We start from the raw sequence: 17,509 nt of genomic DNA, 5'->3' as shown, positions 1-17,509 counted from the left end.
CTCCTTTTAGAACACCCCTTCCCTCATTTCAATAAAGGAAAAACAGCGCGTTTCAGTTTAAGGGCAAACTCATCATTGATTCTTTGGGGAGGAGTGGTTTTATTTCTCATTTTGTTTCCTACCAAGACTGAGAACTGTGACAATTTTTACTTAAGACACAGTGGCCGTTGAGGTACAGATTTTTGAAACGGTAAGAGAGTGAGCCCAAGAAGTTACCATCGGGCAGTTACTCTCCCAATCAGAATACAGCAAAGCCTTTGTACGTATATTCGACAGTATTACATCAAACCTTCCCATCATGCGCCCCGCGTGTGTCGCAATAACTGTGTTGGCCCTTTTATTTTCTATGACATGGTATAAAATAGTTATGCAACGGTCTCTCGTGGTATACCATGGAATTTCTTACTTGTCACTTGTATATTCTTGGTAAAAAGGCTCGTGTGTAAACCAAGAAAATACAAACTGGCTTGGTACATTCCATGGTATACCAAGAGACACAAACTGAAACAGTTTTTACTGAACCATTTTTAATCTTAGTTGGTGCTTATATTTTTTAATCTTAGTTCTAGTTTTAAACCTTAGTTGTAGTCTTAAGTTTTTAGCTTCTATTACTTCTGTATTTTAGACATTAATTCAATGCATATTTTAGACTTTTATTTTTTAGAGGACCCCCTGAAAAACACCTCTAGGTGATTGGAGGTCTCTTCTTAAAATATTAATTATTATTATTAATTATTATTATTATTTATTATTACGAGAGAGCTTTGTATAACTACTAAAACTCACCCTCGCGTGCACAATGAACACTATACGCGTCCTTGTAAATAAAACCGCTAGTTACTGCGCCTTTCAATAACATGTGGACTCTAAAATTCAAAGCTCAACCGAGAAATGCGTTTTTCGCTACTGTCAATTAAATGTTCGGCGGCTCCGCCCAGTTTCCGACTACTGCCGAGCGCGAGGTAATTAAATTGTTGAGCACAGTTCAGACAACGAAACAATGTTCGGCAGTAGTCGGAAGCTGGGAGGAGTCGCCGAACATTTGATCGACAGTAGCGAAAAACGCATTTGTCGGTTGAGCTTTGAATTTTAGACTCCCTATGTTACTGAAAGGCGCAGTAAGGTTCAGTCACGTTCTCTTTAATTCTATCGAGAAGTACAGGGCAGGCAATGAGTTCGTAAACTCGCGGGCCATTGTCAATGAATTATAAGCTCTTGAACTCTGGTTAACCTTGCGTTAAAAATAGCTAAACATGCATAGTCCCTCCTTCGCTTAGTCCTTCGAGCGAGACCGCGTGAATTCTTGGGAGCGAGAAGCGAGCGCTTCTCGGCTTCAGGTTTTTCTCACGGTTTTCTTTCGCATCACACACGATGCACTTAGCGAAAGAGGACCAGCTTGTAGTCTTCCAAGCCCCCTCTCCTCAGGCTCAGCTAAGTTTCGGGGTCCTCGTCACGTTTCACGTAGTGATTTCCCGCACGTTCGCAGGTCACGCTTTTTTCCACTGAGTTCTTTGCGTGCCATGCGCTCATCTCAGAAAGTGAAAGTTTTTTTTTCACCACAAACGTTAAAATGTAAAAATGTCTCCACGTTCCTCACTGCCGTCAACCTGATATTTTAACTTAAGTTTGAGCATCCGCATTTTCTAAGACGTGCTACAACGAAATATGCCTTTGAACAAAAAAATCACTCTGGCGTGGTACGCATTCTTGTAAAACCGCCAGTTAAGTTTCAGTCACGTTCTCTTTAACTTCATTGTTATGTCGGTGTACTTAAGTACAGCTCTCAAAGCCACTATTCATTGTAAATAAATTATGAGCTCTAGAACTTTTGCTAACCTTGAATTAAAATAGTAAATAGAAACAGTCACGGAGTAAAAAGTAAAAAAAAAAAAAACGTGGCAATTTCATGGTTGAACAAAAGCCCCATTGAAAAAAGTAACAAAAATAAGCTTATGACCCACCCCTTCCTAGATCATAGATCGCGGCTGTGAGACGTCCCCCGTCTTTTCAAGTCATGAAGACCGGATGACATGAATTAATATCAAACATTGCCAGGCCACGATACATCGATATAGTGAGAACGTACAATCGCTTGTGATCTCCAGTTCGGCTGCATTGATTACTACTTTTAATCTCTGCAGGTATAATCTGAGCTGATAGCAACTGACCTAATGAATAATCAATAAGTACGATCATAATTCTTATGTCGAGACAACAACTGAGTGTCCTGTCTAGTTTAAGTGATTTGAAATTGCGTGACTTCAACGGAAATCGATATTTAATACTTGATCACGACATCCAATGAAACACGCTTGTTTGCTGTCAATAAGCCGGCTGAATCGCACGAGGAATGCGGTAGCGGCCGGTCCTTCGCAGTTTCATGCAAATTTGAAAGAATAGATCGTGAGATTGTTCATTGTCCACTTCGCGTGCATTAGCATATCACGGCTTATTACTCTGGGTTGCTTGCACCCTGCCTAAAGCGCGTGAATTTAGCAAGCTAGGATTTAACCGGCGTTGCTACCCACTCAACTCCAAACAACTGAGACATGGCTACTGATACTCGAGATAAATTCAGCATCGTCGACTACGTCGTTTTTTCCATCATGTTGCTGATCTCGGCGCTGATCGGAATATGGTACGGTTGCGGACCTGGAGGAAAACAGAAAACAACCGCCGAGTATCTCCTGGCGAATCGCAAAATGAGGCATTTTCCAGTGGCCATTTCGCTGCTGGTGTCATATTTGTCGGCGATCACTTTGCTCGGGGTTCCATCAGAAATTTACACGTATGGAGCTCAATACTATGTCCTGATCGTTTCATACTTCATCATCTGCGGCACTGTAGCGGTTGTGTTCGTTCCCATGTTTAGGCGCGTTAATATCACTTGTGCCAACGAGGTAAGTTAAGGTTTTCTTTCTAACGACGAATTTAATACTTTAATTGAATTCCACTTTAATTGCAGTCTCACGATGTTCGTTTTGTAGCCCCCCAAAAAACGCAACCGTTCATCTTCTTGCTTGTGGCCTCCCGGGATTGTTCGCTTGATATTCGTCGCAAAACAATGCAAAATAATCGTTCTTATATTTAATATTTCCTCCACCGGTGAGCGGCGGCGGTTGGAAGGAGGAGGGGGGTACTTTGCATGATCTGCCTGCGATTCGGAGGAGGTGAGGGAAGGGACATTTTACTTTTCATCACAACAGGAAACATTACAGAATGATATACCACCAGTCTCGTGTAGCGAGCTTCGCCGAGCTCGCTTAGAAGGACTTCGAAAGCGAAAGGTCATTTATAATTCGACTACTGGTACTTTGTTGGAGAACTAGACGGATGTTTATCCCAGTTTTAAAATAGTTCGGGTCACTGATTGACTAATGGTTTACGTTTCCGCGTATAACTGGTGTATTCAAAGGAAAATATAGTTAAAAGAGTACAATTAAAATACAACTTCTTGGTACATGTTAATGTACGTTCACTATGATGACAAAACTTATGTCCTGAAAGAAAACACTATCCCCGGCTTCTTCATCAATGACCGTATTCGACCGGCAAAGACTCAGCTGAAGACTGTACTTTCGAAAGAAAATAACTCCTTTGTAACTGCAAACGTTTATCTCAGTATTTAGAGCTTCGCTTCTCTGTTGGAGTCAGGATGGTTGGCTGTCTGTTTTTCATTCTGGAATATGTAAGTAATTTCTTGTGATGACCTGTGATCATAATGTTATTTTTCATGTTGTTGACAAGTCTGGCAGAATGTCATTATTTACCTGACATCTAGTCTCTACTGTGTGGCACGAAATTTTTGCAGACTCTAACTGTCGCGATTTTTGTGTTTTTTTCCACGATCCGCAAAAAATGAGTTCCCGCGAAACAACAGTTTCCTCAAAAATTTTTTCCTCAACAATTTATTCCACTGGCGAAATTATACATGCAAACATCACAAGTAGAATCTTGATCCCGTTTATTTAAAGCGTCTCTCTAGCTCAGAAATAAAAGTCGAGGGATATTCGTCAAGTGGTAGCGCAGTTTTCGCTCAGCTATTGCTGAAGCAATCAGCCACACTAGGACAAAATGTAATTGTAATGGAGTAAGTGAGTACCGTATTTAGCGTTTCTTAATGTTGTTTCACTTGTCGATTGGATGTAGCTAAATAAAAAAAAAAACGAAAATATTGTAATTTCAATTAAACGCGACTTCCTGAAAATCGGAAAAAATAAAGACCTAGCAAGAAAAACCAGTCCCGTAAAATACAAAAAATCGCCGATCCGCAAAATTAAACTCCCGCAAAAAGTCTGAGCCACACGGTAACCAGAGTAACTTTCTCCATGAAAATCAAATAGATTGGTGAAAAATCATTGTTCAACTAAGTTTGTTCAGGCGCCTGATAACCAAATCCAACCAATCAGATTGCTCTACTGCCGTTTAATATTTTCCATCTGTTTTACTTGGGACGATTTTAAGACTTTTTTTTTTTTTTTTCATTTGTTTTGCAGACATTATATCTTTTTGTTGTCCTCTACGCTCCGTCCCTTGCCTTGGAAGCTGGTAAGACTCACTCTATAAATAAAATAAATTTAGTGCTGAACCTCGTTGAATAGCTACACACCAAAAATCTGTATTGTGGAGATGTCTGTTTCAAAGATTATACGAAATCTGGTTTGTTTGCGACAAATGGACTGTTGGTGATATATATGGGTTATTGACGAAGCGTGAGGTCAAGATGGCTGGATATTGGCCAAGTTCTTTTTTGAGTGTTTTTGGACCTAGAGGACCTCCATAAAAACACGCAGAAAAAGAACGAGGTCAATATCCAGCCATCTCCATCGAACAAGCTTGGTCAAGAAAGTATTCATTATGTGGATGAAAAACACGATTTTCTTGCGGGACACAGCGGGGAAACCCGAGCGGGCAACATAACGCCACACTTGCTCGCTCGGGTAGCCAATCACAAAGCAGGGTTCGCTTCATCTTGCCCGCTCACGGGGCTAGCCATATAATAAAGAGGTGCCCGTAAAGAGGGGTTCAACGGTAATTTAAGCACAATTAAGTAATTTATATACAGAGCTGCCTGAAGTCCCCTTGTCCCACCAGGGTGCAAACTCAAGCCTATCCCGCAGATGATTTCTGTCTGTTAATGTGTCACAATAGTGTGGAACAAAAGGGAAAATGTTTCCAGGCTAAGGTGCCTCCAGTTTTGACCCATGTGGTCATAGCAATTGCCATGGTAGAAGGCATTGCACATTTTATTGCTGCTTTTCTTTAATTTCTTATAATGTGTCATTTGCCCTTATTTCAGAGAATATCCAAACCCCTCCCACAGTAGTTTTTATGGTTTCGGAAACCCCCTTCCCCAAACATCCAGGAAATGCAGTTTAGCTTTATACTTCTCCTCAAAAACTTTCGGGTTTTGAACACTCTCCACCTCGAAATTTCCAATAGCTTAGCTTGGGGTGGGTTCGGAAATTTCCTGGAACCACATAAATTTTGTGTTCCTATAGTAAATCTCTCAGGTCTAACTAGAGGCTGATTTATTTTAAAAACATTTTATGATTTCAGTTTTACAGGCTGACTGGTCTGGTTGAGAAATTGAAATTGATACATAAATATTTTTTCCTCAGTTGCTGGAATTCCACTGTCAGCTTCTATTCTCACAACAGGAATAGTTTGTACTTTCTACACAAGCCTTGTAAGTATATGGCAAAGAAAACTTCCCATCACAAGGCAAAAACTTTCACCCGTCCGCATGTCTTATAGAGCAGATTTTTTTGGCTCGGACGAGTAAAACCCATAAAGTACTCGTCCGACCGGATCAGTAAAATTTACCGTGGCAAACATTTTCTTTTTCTCGGAGTTAATAGCCTGAATCAAGGGATTCTCTTGCCCGAATAGAATAAATTACTAAGAAATAACTTTTTGCCAACGGGTTTGTTTCTCCGTCATATGCCATACCTTTTCTACCACGCGCATTTGTTTCGGGAAATGCAGTAGGTATGTTACAGGTAAAATTCCTTGGTCTTCCTCTTAGGTGATGGCGTTCTTCCGTGCTTGTCATATTTCAATGCCAAACGTGTGGCCCTGAATGTTTACATAAGACTTAAATACGTACGTAAGTTTGAGTATGTACGTAAGAATATTTACACTAACAGGCTAATAAGACCCCCTCCACACTACGCAGGAGAAATAGTTAAATTCAGCTTTATTTCTACGGTTAGGCCTACCGGCCACACTAATCCGTCACGAAACGGAACTTCTCGTAAACGCTCTTCAACTCAGAGGAATTTGAAAACGCCGGCTTTGCGAATATTCAGAGCTGCCAAAAGACAGAGTACGGACCTTTTACGTATATACGATGGCGATAACGAAGACAGCGCCTAATATTTAAAGTATTTATGTTTTCCTTTGGGAATATTTAAGCACCACGACCCAAGCAAGGCCCCAAAAGCCCAGACCAGTTACTCGGACGTTCAATGTAGTAACCATGATAGGTCATTGCATCTCTAACATAGGAAACGTTGCTTAGCAATAATCACAGTGCCCTTCCCCATCCTAAAATATAAATGAGTACCAATGCACTGTTTAAGGCAGCAGGAGAAATTGTTCCATTATGTATCCTTTTTCTTTTTCTGCCATCAGGGTGGTCTTAAGGCTGTCATTTGGACAGATGTGTTTCAGTCCATGATAATGGTCGCTGGACTTATTGTGGTTGTGATTGTTGGCAGTATTGAAGTTGGTGGCTTTAGCGAGGTCTGGCGAATCAACAAACAATTTGACCGCCTCAATTTCTTTGAGTAAGTTTAATTAGAAAATGGATATTTATACAATAAAATTGTATATAAGTATTTGGCTTTAGCAGTCAGTGTCGAAGGGACGGTTTATACAATGTGTAACCATGACATACTGTGACAGTCGAACTCCTAATAAGCGGCTACCCTCGGGGAAATGTGAGGTGATCGCTAAATTGCCGGTAGTTAAATTTGGATATTTTAATACTTAGATCCGGCCAATTACTTTATACTGAACATAGGATCACGTTGAGACCATCATAATAAACGTGTGTTTGAATTTTTTCATCAGTCTTTAAATTCCATTTCAGACTCTTATCTGTCAACTTCTTATCCAAAACATAGCCAAACTACGTTCGTTAAATTTTGGGTGGCCACTTAGTAGGGGTAAGAACCATAGGGAACTTGCTCATGGGGACGTCCGAAAGGTGGTCTGGCCGCTTCGAGGTGGCCGGTTAATAGGCGTTTTATTTACAGTATTTTACTGACAATAATTTCGGGACTTTGATAACTGGTTGCTTAATAGAGGTTCGACTGTAATAATAAGACGGGTACGTGAAGTTCTTTGAGTGACTGTAGTTTTGATCCATTTTTCTAGCTTTAATCCTGATCCAAAGGTCCGCAATACATTTTGGACACTAACGCTCGGGGGTGCATTCACTGCCATGCCAGTCTGGACTGTCAGCCAGACAGCTGTTCAGCGTTTCCTTGCCATAAGATCATACAAGGATGCTAGAAGGTAACAAAAATTCTCTTTGTTAAGATGAATAATAAAATATTAAAGTTAGTAACTTTCACAGATTGCAATCAATCCAAAGAAATTGTAAATGCTTGAATTTCCCTGAGTAGGCTACATTCATTTCCATATTTCGGTCATTTAACATAATGTTTGGCAATCAAACATTTTATTGCGACCCTGGCCACACTTTTCAGGCCACTCCCACAACCCTTGGCATCCTCGCCATCCTGGTTACTTTTGCCGCTGTTGCCAGCATCGCCACCCTAGCAACGCTTGCCACCCTGGCAATTCTGGCCACCCTGTCCGCCCCGACCACCCTTTCCGCCCTCGCTACCCTCGCCAATCTGGCCACCCACTCACCTCCTCGCTACCCTGGCCAACCTAGCTGGCTACCGTGGCCATCCTGCCTACCCTTGCCACTCTCGCTACTCTCGCCATGCTAGTCATCCTGGTTGACCTCGCCACCCTCGCCACACTCTAAAGGAGCAGCCTCTTTAGTTGCATTGGCTGTTTCTTGGATTGTTTGTTTATTGCTTGTCTGTCTTTTTGTTTATTTCAACAGAGCGGTGTGGTTGAACGTGCCTGGGTTGATCATCATTGTCACTCTCTGCTGTTTGGATGGCCTTGTTATTTTCGCTGTTTACTCCGATTGCGATCTACGTGTTCGAGAGGTTATCACCAGCAATGACCAGGTAAATTGCTCATGAAATATTACGAAACTAATTCTCCCGTTTGTTATTTTAAATTTTGAACTGAAATTAAAACTGAAAGTTACTACCACTTAATTAGCTGGAATTTGTTTTGTGCGTCATTCGGTCTTTCTCTGTCTGAATGTTCTTCTATCGACGCTTCGTTTTCGTGGCGGCCATTTTAATCTTTTAAATACGCAGTAATCTGTTACGAAGTCTTGGGCCGAAAAATCACAGGGTCTGGATCGGGCACCAAGAGCACTCCATGGTTCTAGACCGTGTTTATCAGTTGCATGACGACTAGCAAACAAGACACGTTTCGAAAGCAGGGTCTTTTGTAATTTCATGTGACGTCCCGAAGTGTCCGTTTGCTTGCTTTTCTTACAGACTCTCCCATTTTTCGTGATCGACAAACTTGGACATCTGAAGGGACTGCCGGGAATGTTTACGGCTTGTCTTTACGCCGGAGCCCTCAGGTACCAGTAGAATAGTTTTTAGTTCCTCTTCTTTTGTCCCTTTTTTAAGTCGGAAACATGTTTCATTTTACATGATTTTATGCGTGATATGGGAAATCAGTGATTTTACTCGTGAAACGACATCCTCACCGACAGATTCCTGTTTTTAGTTAGCCTGTGTAGCTGGCGGGATTTTGCAAGGGACTGATTTATTTTGGCAACAGGAAATCCCGCCAGCAACTCATTACAAAGATGAGTGTTGTTGAAGTGTGATCACCATCTGGTTAAGTACGTGCAATGACCCCCGACGACACATATAAAAAGGACGGCGGTGCTCTTCACACCTTTCAGATGTTGAAACGCTTTTAAGTACTTCTTAGAGTGCTCAGCCTCAAAAGGTCCACAGCGGGAGCTTTTACAGTACCTTTCAGGGTATTGAGCCGTAAAAATTAGACAGGAGATAATTTATTGTTTTAGAATTGGTACCTCCTAGGGGTGAAAACCATCTCAAGCCCCCCCCCCCCCCCCTCCCACAAAACAGGATCTTGGTACCTCTTTGGGTTCTTTTCTAAATTTCCGACGAGTACCCCCGTACTTTTTATATGGGAGTCGCCCCCCGCATAATGACCTCCCCTGTCTTCCCCCCTCTTTATTGAATCTGACATAATATGCACATGTCCTACAGCACTGCCTCTTCAGCTCTGAATGCCATGGCTCTTGTGAGCCTGGAAGATGTCGTGAAGAAAAAGATCCCGGATATCTCCGACTCCGATGCTGCCAAGCTTTGCAAGATCGTCGGTGAGTTGTGCTCGCTTGACAGTGGCGTACCTAGGGTATAGGCCATTAGGTTGGACCTCCTGTTTTCTGGCTTGAAAACACAAGAATCCCCTTGCCCTCGTTCTGAAGTAAGAATGGGCCAACTTTCACTCCGCTATGTCCCTTTTTTCTAGCAAAAATAAATCTTCACCGTCCCTTCCCGCTAATCTGGCTTTTTAATTTAGCACCTCTGAATCCGCCGCTAATTGGAGATGTCCAGCCTACCCACCTCTACCACCCGAAAGTGTCTCAATGGCCCATTTTTGAGTTGACCATTCATATGAAAACGAGTTTAACTTGCATGTGAAAGAAATCTTATTTTCATGTGAAGAGATGGACACCAAGACTCGCAATGAGAAAGAGGCTTAAGGTAATTCGGAAATGGCCCAACTTTTAACATAGTGCTGGGACTACCTTATAAATTTCTTATCGATGCTCCTTCGTCTTTAGCCCTGTCGTTTGGTGTTATCGTTATTGGTGGAGCTTTTGTTGTAAAGTACGTGGGTACCATGGTTTTACAGGTTGGTCTGTGTTTTTTGCCTTTATTTTAATCTTTTTCGCAACCGGAGATTGCATTTGTGTCGCCACTTTCCTGGTGTCGTGCGATTACTCGTTGTGGATATCACTGTTTTACGTCAGTAATTGCTAAGTACGCTGCTGTTTCATTTTAGTTGGCGTACAGTATTTTCGGAATCTGCGGTGGACCTTTGTTGGGAATCTTCTTTCTTGGAATGTTTGTCCCTCGAGCTAACTCTAAGGTAATGTACAACAGATAGAATTGATTTCCAATAAAAGTTCTGGGAGCTGGATCAGAACTTTCTGTTATTATCAGTTCAATTTTCAGCGATTTCTTATCTGTCAGTTAAAATTTAAACCGGCTTCTCAGCTATCAGTTAAACAATAGCCTCCATTTGGCGCGAAAATATGCCCGGAAATTTGCCGGCGAACATTACCTGTTCCGAGAAGCGAACAGTTTCCGAGAGCTTAGCACGAGGAAACCTGTGAGCTTTGAGGAACCGTCAGCTTCGTTTATCATCCTCCAAAAATTTTCGCAACACGCGCAGTTTTAAAATTGGGGAATACCACTCAGATATTCCCCAGTATTTAGTAACGTGACGCGTTTAGAACAGTCGCCCGCGAGCGAAAAAATTCTTGGATTTATATATTCCTGATCTCAAATCTTAGCTATGAGTTGAAAGACCCTTCTAATAAAGTCGTTTCTCTTTTTGGGGGTAACCTGCTAAGGGAAATTCATTCTAGTTTCAGGTTCCAATTGAACATTTTATTTATTTACTTTTTTTTTATTTTATCGCTGTGAACTCATTCAAGTTAAAGTTTTAAGTTTTTCTCTTTGTCATAAATATACGGATGCTCACTTTAATTTGCTTTTTATAGCAATCAGCGTTTTTTCTTTCCTCTGGTACATGGCGATTGTTTGTTTTCTTTGTTTTAAGTTCGTTGGTTTAGCTCTTTTATTGTTTTGAAAAGATCATGCCGATTGATCTTCCAAACTTTGGCTGATATCAGTTTCGAGTTAGACCACGAGTAGCCCTGTACGGCTCCGCAAACGCGGCCATTTTTTCCTCGAGGTTTTCTTTCCCGTTACGCACGACGGACTAAGCGAAAAAACGACTACTCTTAGTCAGTTTCGAGTCTAACCGAGATTCACCTCACCCTCCCATAGCTTATTATATCGGTAGAATATATAAACAATAGTCTCCATTTGGCGCGAAAATATGCTCGGATATTTGTCCGCGGACATTATCCGTTCCGAGACGCGAACAGTTTTCCGAGAGCGAAGCTCGAGGAAAACTGTGAGTTTCGAGGAACAGATAATGTCCAAGGACAAATCTCCGACCATATTTTCGCGCCAAATGGAGACTATTGTGTTTATTATCCTTAAAATATTTTTCGCAACAAGCGTGGTTTTGAAAATTGGGGAATATCCTCGGATATTCCCCAGTTTTAGCTGAGAAATATTCGGTCACTTGACGCGTTTCGGCCAATCGCGCGCGAGCCAAAATCTTTGATGGATTATAAATTATATTATACCATTAGCAATTATACCGGTAGAATAGGCCTTAGGTACCGGTAGAATGTTTTTATCTTAATTGAGAAGGTAATTTTGAAATAACACCTGTTGTTTCAGGGCGCATATTTTGGCGTATTCACCGGTGCCGCTTTAACAACCTGGGTATTCCTTGGATCAGTGTTGTATCCACCCAATAAGTACCCAGGCCTCCGCTCGGTCCAGGGCTGTGATTTCTACGTGAACGCCACGCGAACTGCCGAACTCTACAATGGCACCTACGATAACGCAACTGCTGAAGTCTTCGAGAAATGGGGAAATGGCATAATCAAGAATCCTTTCAAAGGACACAGGTAACATTTCTTTCTTTGTTTGAAACTGATCTTCTAGTTCAATAGCTGAATCCTTCCTCTACAGTCACCAAAAATACAAACGACCCGAAACCAATATAATTATGTAATTATGCAATTATGCAGTTGAATGGCCTTTGATTGGTTGCTGAGCAGTTAATTATTCCCTCGCAGGGACACCACACTAGTCTCTGGGTGTGACGTCATCAGCACGTGATTTTCGGAGCGAATTTCGGATGGTTTTTCAGCGCGGGAAAATTGAGCAAACGAAGGCAAGCATGTCCTATATCTGGCTTCACCAACTTTTTGTCGGTTTTTTCATTAATTATCTGTAGCCTGTTGGTTTGTGTCGGTAATCATACCGTTTCGAGTTCAATTTGGAATTAATTAGTACGAGTGAGTTTTTCAAAAAGCTTAAATTGCACGGGCCGCTTCGGCAAGTGCAATTTAAGTCATCATTTTACGTGATTTCATTGGCTTAGAAAATTTCCTATTGTCTTTCACCCAATCATAATCCAGAATTACGATGTGTAATTTGCAACTGGTGTTACACTCTTTGAACTGGTGTAATACTTGAACTGCACTGCTCTCAGCCAATCACAATCGAGTAATTTTTTTATGTATATTATTAGTTGATGAATCAGTCTCGTAGCCGCCACAGATATCATGGGATGGATACTTTTTTTATTTTGTGGGTTATTTGTAATGTAGTCAGGAAAGATATGGGCAGATACCGGCAAATTGTTGACGAAACTTTACAAAATGCTAGAAGCAGCCTGTGCAATCTCGTCGAGTCTTCGTTCCTTACAGCGTTAGCTTGACGAAAAAAGAGACTCTGGAGATTTCCGTTACAGGCTGGATTTTGATTGGTTTTAAAAACAATGGAAATCAGCAGAAGTAGGAAAAAGTGTCTCAATTGAGCCACGTGTTTTTCAATTTTATAGGCATGCGCAATTTAACCGGTTGTCCGATGTTTTTGGACTTTCAATGGTCCGACCGCTGATCAATGGTAATGAACACTCTGGGTACGAGGTTGCAGCCTGCAGTGGACAACCCATCCTGGGTGGGGTGGCAGTACTCGTAACAAATTCATGCTACTGAAACAAGTAATGCAAAGAATCGTTCATGTTTTTCGTCTGTTTGTTTTTGTTTACCTTTAGCGCCCCCATCGCTGATTTCTACAGCATGTCGTATCTTTGGTTCAGTGGTCTGTCCGTTCTAACATCGTTTGTTGTTGGAATTATAATGAGTTTAATTCTTGGTAAGTTTACTACCGACAATTTATCTTGCACATCTATTTCATTCCGTCCCACCATATTTGATTTTGTCACTACATGAACGATGCTTAAAAAAACGCAAGAGAAAACCACTCTAAGGTCCTTGTGAACTGCGGCTGTTGACACAAATTCCTCTTTTTTTTGAAGAAACGAAGGAGGACAAGGAAAGAGTGATTGATCCTAAGTTGTTGTTCCCGGTAAAGGAATGGCTGCTTTCCTGGCTGCCTGGGCACAGCTTTAAATGGGATTTTGTGGAAGAGGAGGAAGCTAAACTGAGGGAAGAAGAACTTGAGGAAAGCAAGCCTATTCATCAAGAGGTATGGAAAGAAGAAAAGATAACCTTCAAAGATCTTGTACAGTTTACCCCTATAGGCTATTATTTTAGGGTTAGGGTTAGGTTTAACTGCTGACATTACAACTCTAAAGAAAAACAAACTGTTCTGTATTGTTTTTTGTTTTTGTTTTTTTTCGCGTGCTCTTTGCAATCCTTAAAAGCAGTTTCTTTGATATACATTTTAGGGTGAGGACAAGCGATGAAAAAGACGTTTTTCCGATTTCTCTGAGAGAGATCATTTTGGTCAAATTAGCTGAACACCACGAGTCTTTTATTGGCAAAATGTTTTCCACATATCAAAGACTGAAGGATGATTTCTGAGAATTATAAATAACGTTGGCATAATCTTGAAAAATCCCAAGCCGTTGTTAAACCGTTAAATTCTCCAAAAATTTTGCCCATGCATGCTCCTCTTTGGCTTTACTGCGTTTCTTTGGAGTTATCAGTCAACAGTTTTAAGCCATTACTGTTAAGCGAATTCTAAGAGCTGAAATTGCCTAAAATTGGATGGCCTAACCCCTTTGAAAGGTTTCAGCCAAATCATAGCACTCATTTTCAGGTGTTATTTACAGTGCCATCAACTTGACGCACTCTGTATCTCGTTGCAGGAAATCAAAATTAACTGGGACGAAACTTCGCCATTGGATCCAAGTGACAAGCCCGAGAAAGATGAAATGGGCAAGTTATACACGGATAATCTTATTCAGTCTTCCAAACTGTAATGTAACCGATTTCTTCTTAACACAAGTTTTAGGTTTCCAGTTAAGAAGCTCCGCAGGCTATTTAGGTCGTTGGTGACCGCCTAACGCTTAGCCTTACACTATAGAACGTTTTCACTCACCAGGCCAGCAGCCATGCAAATTTATTGGAACAAACGGAAGTGTACGTTTACATAAGAAAAGAGTTTAAATCTCACAGGAGTGGTTTAGTACACCAACATGGCCGCCGTTTCTTTGTTTTGGAATACCAATATGGCTGCCATGACGTCATGTGAAAACGCTCTTTTCACTCTCGTTTCCAGAGCCCAAGGTGTCTTTTAGTCAGGGGAGGGGGCTCTGGGCGGAAACTCCAAACAGCAACGACCTAGATAAGAAATGCGAGTTGGAGAGATTAATATCTGGGTGAATCATCCTTATTCGCCTTGTAATCTCAAAATCTATTTTCGAGAAAAGATAACACCAACTAATTTTCCAAGGATGTCTGCTCATACGAGTTCTATTTCTCTTCACTACACAAAGCTAGCGCTTTCTTACAATTACAGAGTATTTTCTGCTTCATGTTATGCCATCTTTATATTTCAAGCGGTAATGCAAGGGTAGGGTGTAGCTTATAACGTATTCCAACATAAAATAACGGGGGTTTTTATGACGGTTTCCTAAATTTGTTTGGAAGACTTTATAAAGTGTTCTGCTGACATGTGTTCCGGGAACTTTGACATGGTACCGAAACAGAAATATATGCCCTAAAGTCGTATGCACGGTGTTGTCTGGATCTGTTTTCGAGCCATCCCTGTCCGACTGTTACAAATGCCGTAAACTGCCGCTTTTAAGCCCTGGGCTTATACAACTTCGTAAGGGCTTTTAGATCAGTGGGATTGTGAACGGGGGGACTTATACCGAAGGGGCTTATCACCAGAATAGAAAAACCGGTTAAAAAGAGTTATAGCAGTGTTGATCGAAATAGATTTTTCATTTACTGGTTTTTAATTAAGCTTTAAAACAATTCGAAACAAGGAAAGCTATAGGGGGCTTACATCCGGGCGGGGCTTGTAACCGGATGTATCTTTTAGTGTACAGATAAATGAAAGTATCACCGGGGGGCTTATAAGCGTGGGGGTGGGGGGGGGGGGCTTATAAGCGGAAGTTTACGGTAGCTAGTATCAAGATTCATGGAAATAATCTGAGAATGTTAAGGGGTTTTGTGACAATAGCTCTGGGCTAGGTTATGTGTAGTACAGATAAAAGTTTGTTTTTCATTGTAAATACATTTAAAATCGTAACTCTCAGTGGCGGGTTTAACTCTCGTTATATATTGCAAGAGAGTCGGAGTGTTTTGGATCTAGGCCTGCAAGTTATCAAAAGCACGTATGGGTTGGGTCGAAGCTACTCCAGAAAAATGTGTTAATTAAGTAACTACCAGCTTTTCCGAGTTTAATCAGAGCTTCTTTTTATAACGATTTCCTAGAAATTGTTAGAGTGAGGCCCTAATCCAGAGCTTTTAAAGCACATATGTATACTTTAAGTGATGCACTACCGAGTGGACTGCGGTACTCAATTTAACATAATTTTTGTAACATCGACGTTCAACAGACCTTTGTCAGAAAGAAAATGTTGATACGCAACTTCAGGTTAACGACGAAATAAAATTTGTGATCATACTGTCTTGTATTGGTGTGGACTCTTTCGTTGAACGGTGATGATCTTTTTTTATGTAATTATAAAAAAAAGTTTACAACCCATCTACAGAATGACTGACTTATCGAGCGAGTGAATTATTTCTTCCCCAACTAACTGCTGTAACTCTCTCTGGCTACGCTATCACTCGTTAAAAAAGTTCATTTTTGTACCAAGGTGTGGTCGTTCTCACACTGGAGCCTGTCAAAGAAGTGCTTTGCCAAGAGCTAAGCAGGCTTTAGTTTGATCTCTGTGCTCTGAGGGGCTGAGAAAGCATATGCTCCCAGACTATCAATTCAAAGCAAATTGAAAGAGATAAAAAGTTTGTTTCTCTATATGTATTTTTTTTGTCTTCAATCGTCACTGTAGGTTATCTGTAGGACTCCGTTCATAGGACATCGGCGAAGACGAGTGCTCTTCCAGCCATTCGAGATCAGCCATTGGTGCGGTTTTGTTAGTTCCCACGATACTCAAGATACAATTTCTGTCAGCACTTTATAGTAATATCCTGATACCCAAGTGGAGATGACATCTGCGAAGAGATAAAGCGTCGATATTAAAAACAGCCCTTGGAACACTTATGTTCCATCTTCCATGCTTACATTCTGCGTAACACACAGTGACAACCAGGCCAAGAGGAATGGAAAACTCGGATTGTCACTGATTAGAATTCACGCGCCTGCTGAAAAGATAAAATTGCCTGTTTGAAGGCAAGGATAATCGGGAACTGTACGGAAAGAAATACAAAGATCGATCGCGACTGAACACATTTCCAGTTTTTGTTTGTCAATAGTCGTGATACCTCGAGGAGAAATAAAAAACGTAAGATCATCAAATTAAGTTCAGCGATCGAAACAAAATACGATGCAGTTACAAAAACAACAATTGTAGACTTACGCTGTGTTGGTTAATCCCCAAGTCGAGGTAAGCAGCACGCATTTTCATTGCTCATCAAGGGAGTGACCGAAGCCATGACTCTTGCAAATATTGGCCTTTCAGCACTGGCCAACGCCCTTACTAGTGCTCGGTGAGCTAAGAGAAGTGATTACCGATCGTTTCTGAAATTTCAGCCGGAAGCATATTGCAATTATGTCACAATATATTGCCGCGATCTTTTTCGCCAGGGGAAATGGAAGGTTTCATGTAAAATTGTATTTAAGGCAGGGGTACACATGAATTTAAGTGAAATTTTAGGAAGTTTAAAGAGGGATTAAAAGGATAAAAAGGGGTTTGGAACACCACCAGACAGTTGATTGCCCCCAAAAAGGGCACCCCGGGTTGCATGGTGGGCAACTGTTTGGTATACGTCTGCCAATTTCTAACTTCAAATTCTAATTTTAAAACAACATCAAATCTTCAAAATTTCCTATTTCCATACATTTTACTAATCCTTTGAGAAAAACTATTTATTCCCAAATATACCCAAAATTCACCAAAAAATTTACAAAACAGCCCAAAACGTAGCTATGTGAAATGAGCAGAGAGATTTTTCACTGCTTGAAACGTGAACGAGATATTTGCATTCAAACCATAATACCCAGCAAAAATATGGCCTTCATGTTAACCCCCGCCTTAAAAGAAAGCCGGAATCTTCAGAATTATACTGTAGTAGAAAAAACACGTAATATAAATTAACAATTCA

General features: G+C 41.0%; 1 protein-coding gene and 1 long non-coding RNA gene across 2 annotated transcripts; one reads left to right on the top strand and one right to left on the bottom strand.

The window, feature by feature from the left end:
* Window positions 1–2,333: 2,333 nt before the first annotated feature.
* LOC110045689 (sodium-coupled monocarboxylate transporter 1-like) lies at window positions 2,334–15,851 on the top strand. The gene is made up of 15 exons (XM_089288835.1): window positions 2,334–2,900; window positions 3,623–3,688; window positions 4,497–4,548; window positions 5,622–5,689; window positions 6,637–6,791; window positions 7,384–7,524; window positions 8,087–8,216; window positions 8,601–8,689; window positions 9,354–9,466; window positions 9,935–10,005; window positions 10,156–10,242; window positions 11,634–11,866; window positions 13,024–13,124; window positions 13,288–13,457; window positions 14,083–15,851. The coding sequence occupies exons 1-15, from the start codon at window positions 2,550–2,552 to the stop codon at window positions 14,194–14,196; spliced, it is 1,941 nt and encodes a 646-aa protein (XP_089144961.1). The 5' UTR covers window positions 2,334–2,549; the 3' UTR covers window positions 14,197–15,851.
* On the bottom strand, window positions 15,610–17,168 carry LOC149111625 (uncharacterized). The gene is made up of 2 exons (XR_016207019.1): window positions 16,765–17,168; window positions 15,610–16,399 (listed from the first exon to the last, which is right to left on the bottom strand). It is a non-coding gene; the product is annotated as an uncharacterized LOC149111625 (long non-coding RNA).
* Between the last annotated feature and the right edge of the window lie 341 nt (window positions 17,169–17,509).

The sequence above is a fragment of the Orbicella faveolata genome, unplaced genomic scaffold (assembly GCF_042242905.1).
Source record: "Orbicella faveolata isolate gen_17 unplaced genomic scaffold, um_ofav_v1 contig_2, whole genome shotgun sequence".
Lineage (NCBI taxonomy): Eukaryota > Metazoa > Cnidaria > Anthozoa > Scleractinia > Merulinidae > Orbicella > Orbicella faveolata.
The sequence above is the reverse complement of the archived record's forward strand: the minus strand, read 5'-3'. Positions and strand labels throughout refer to the sequence as shown.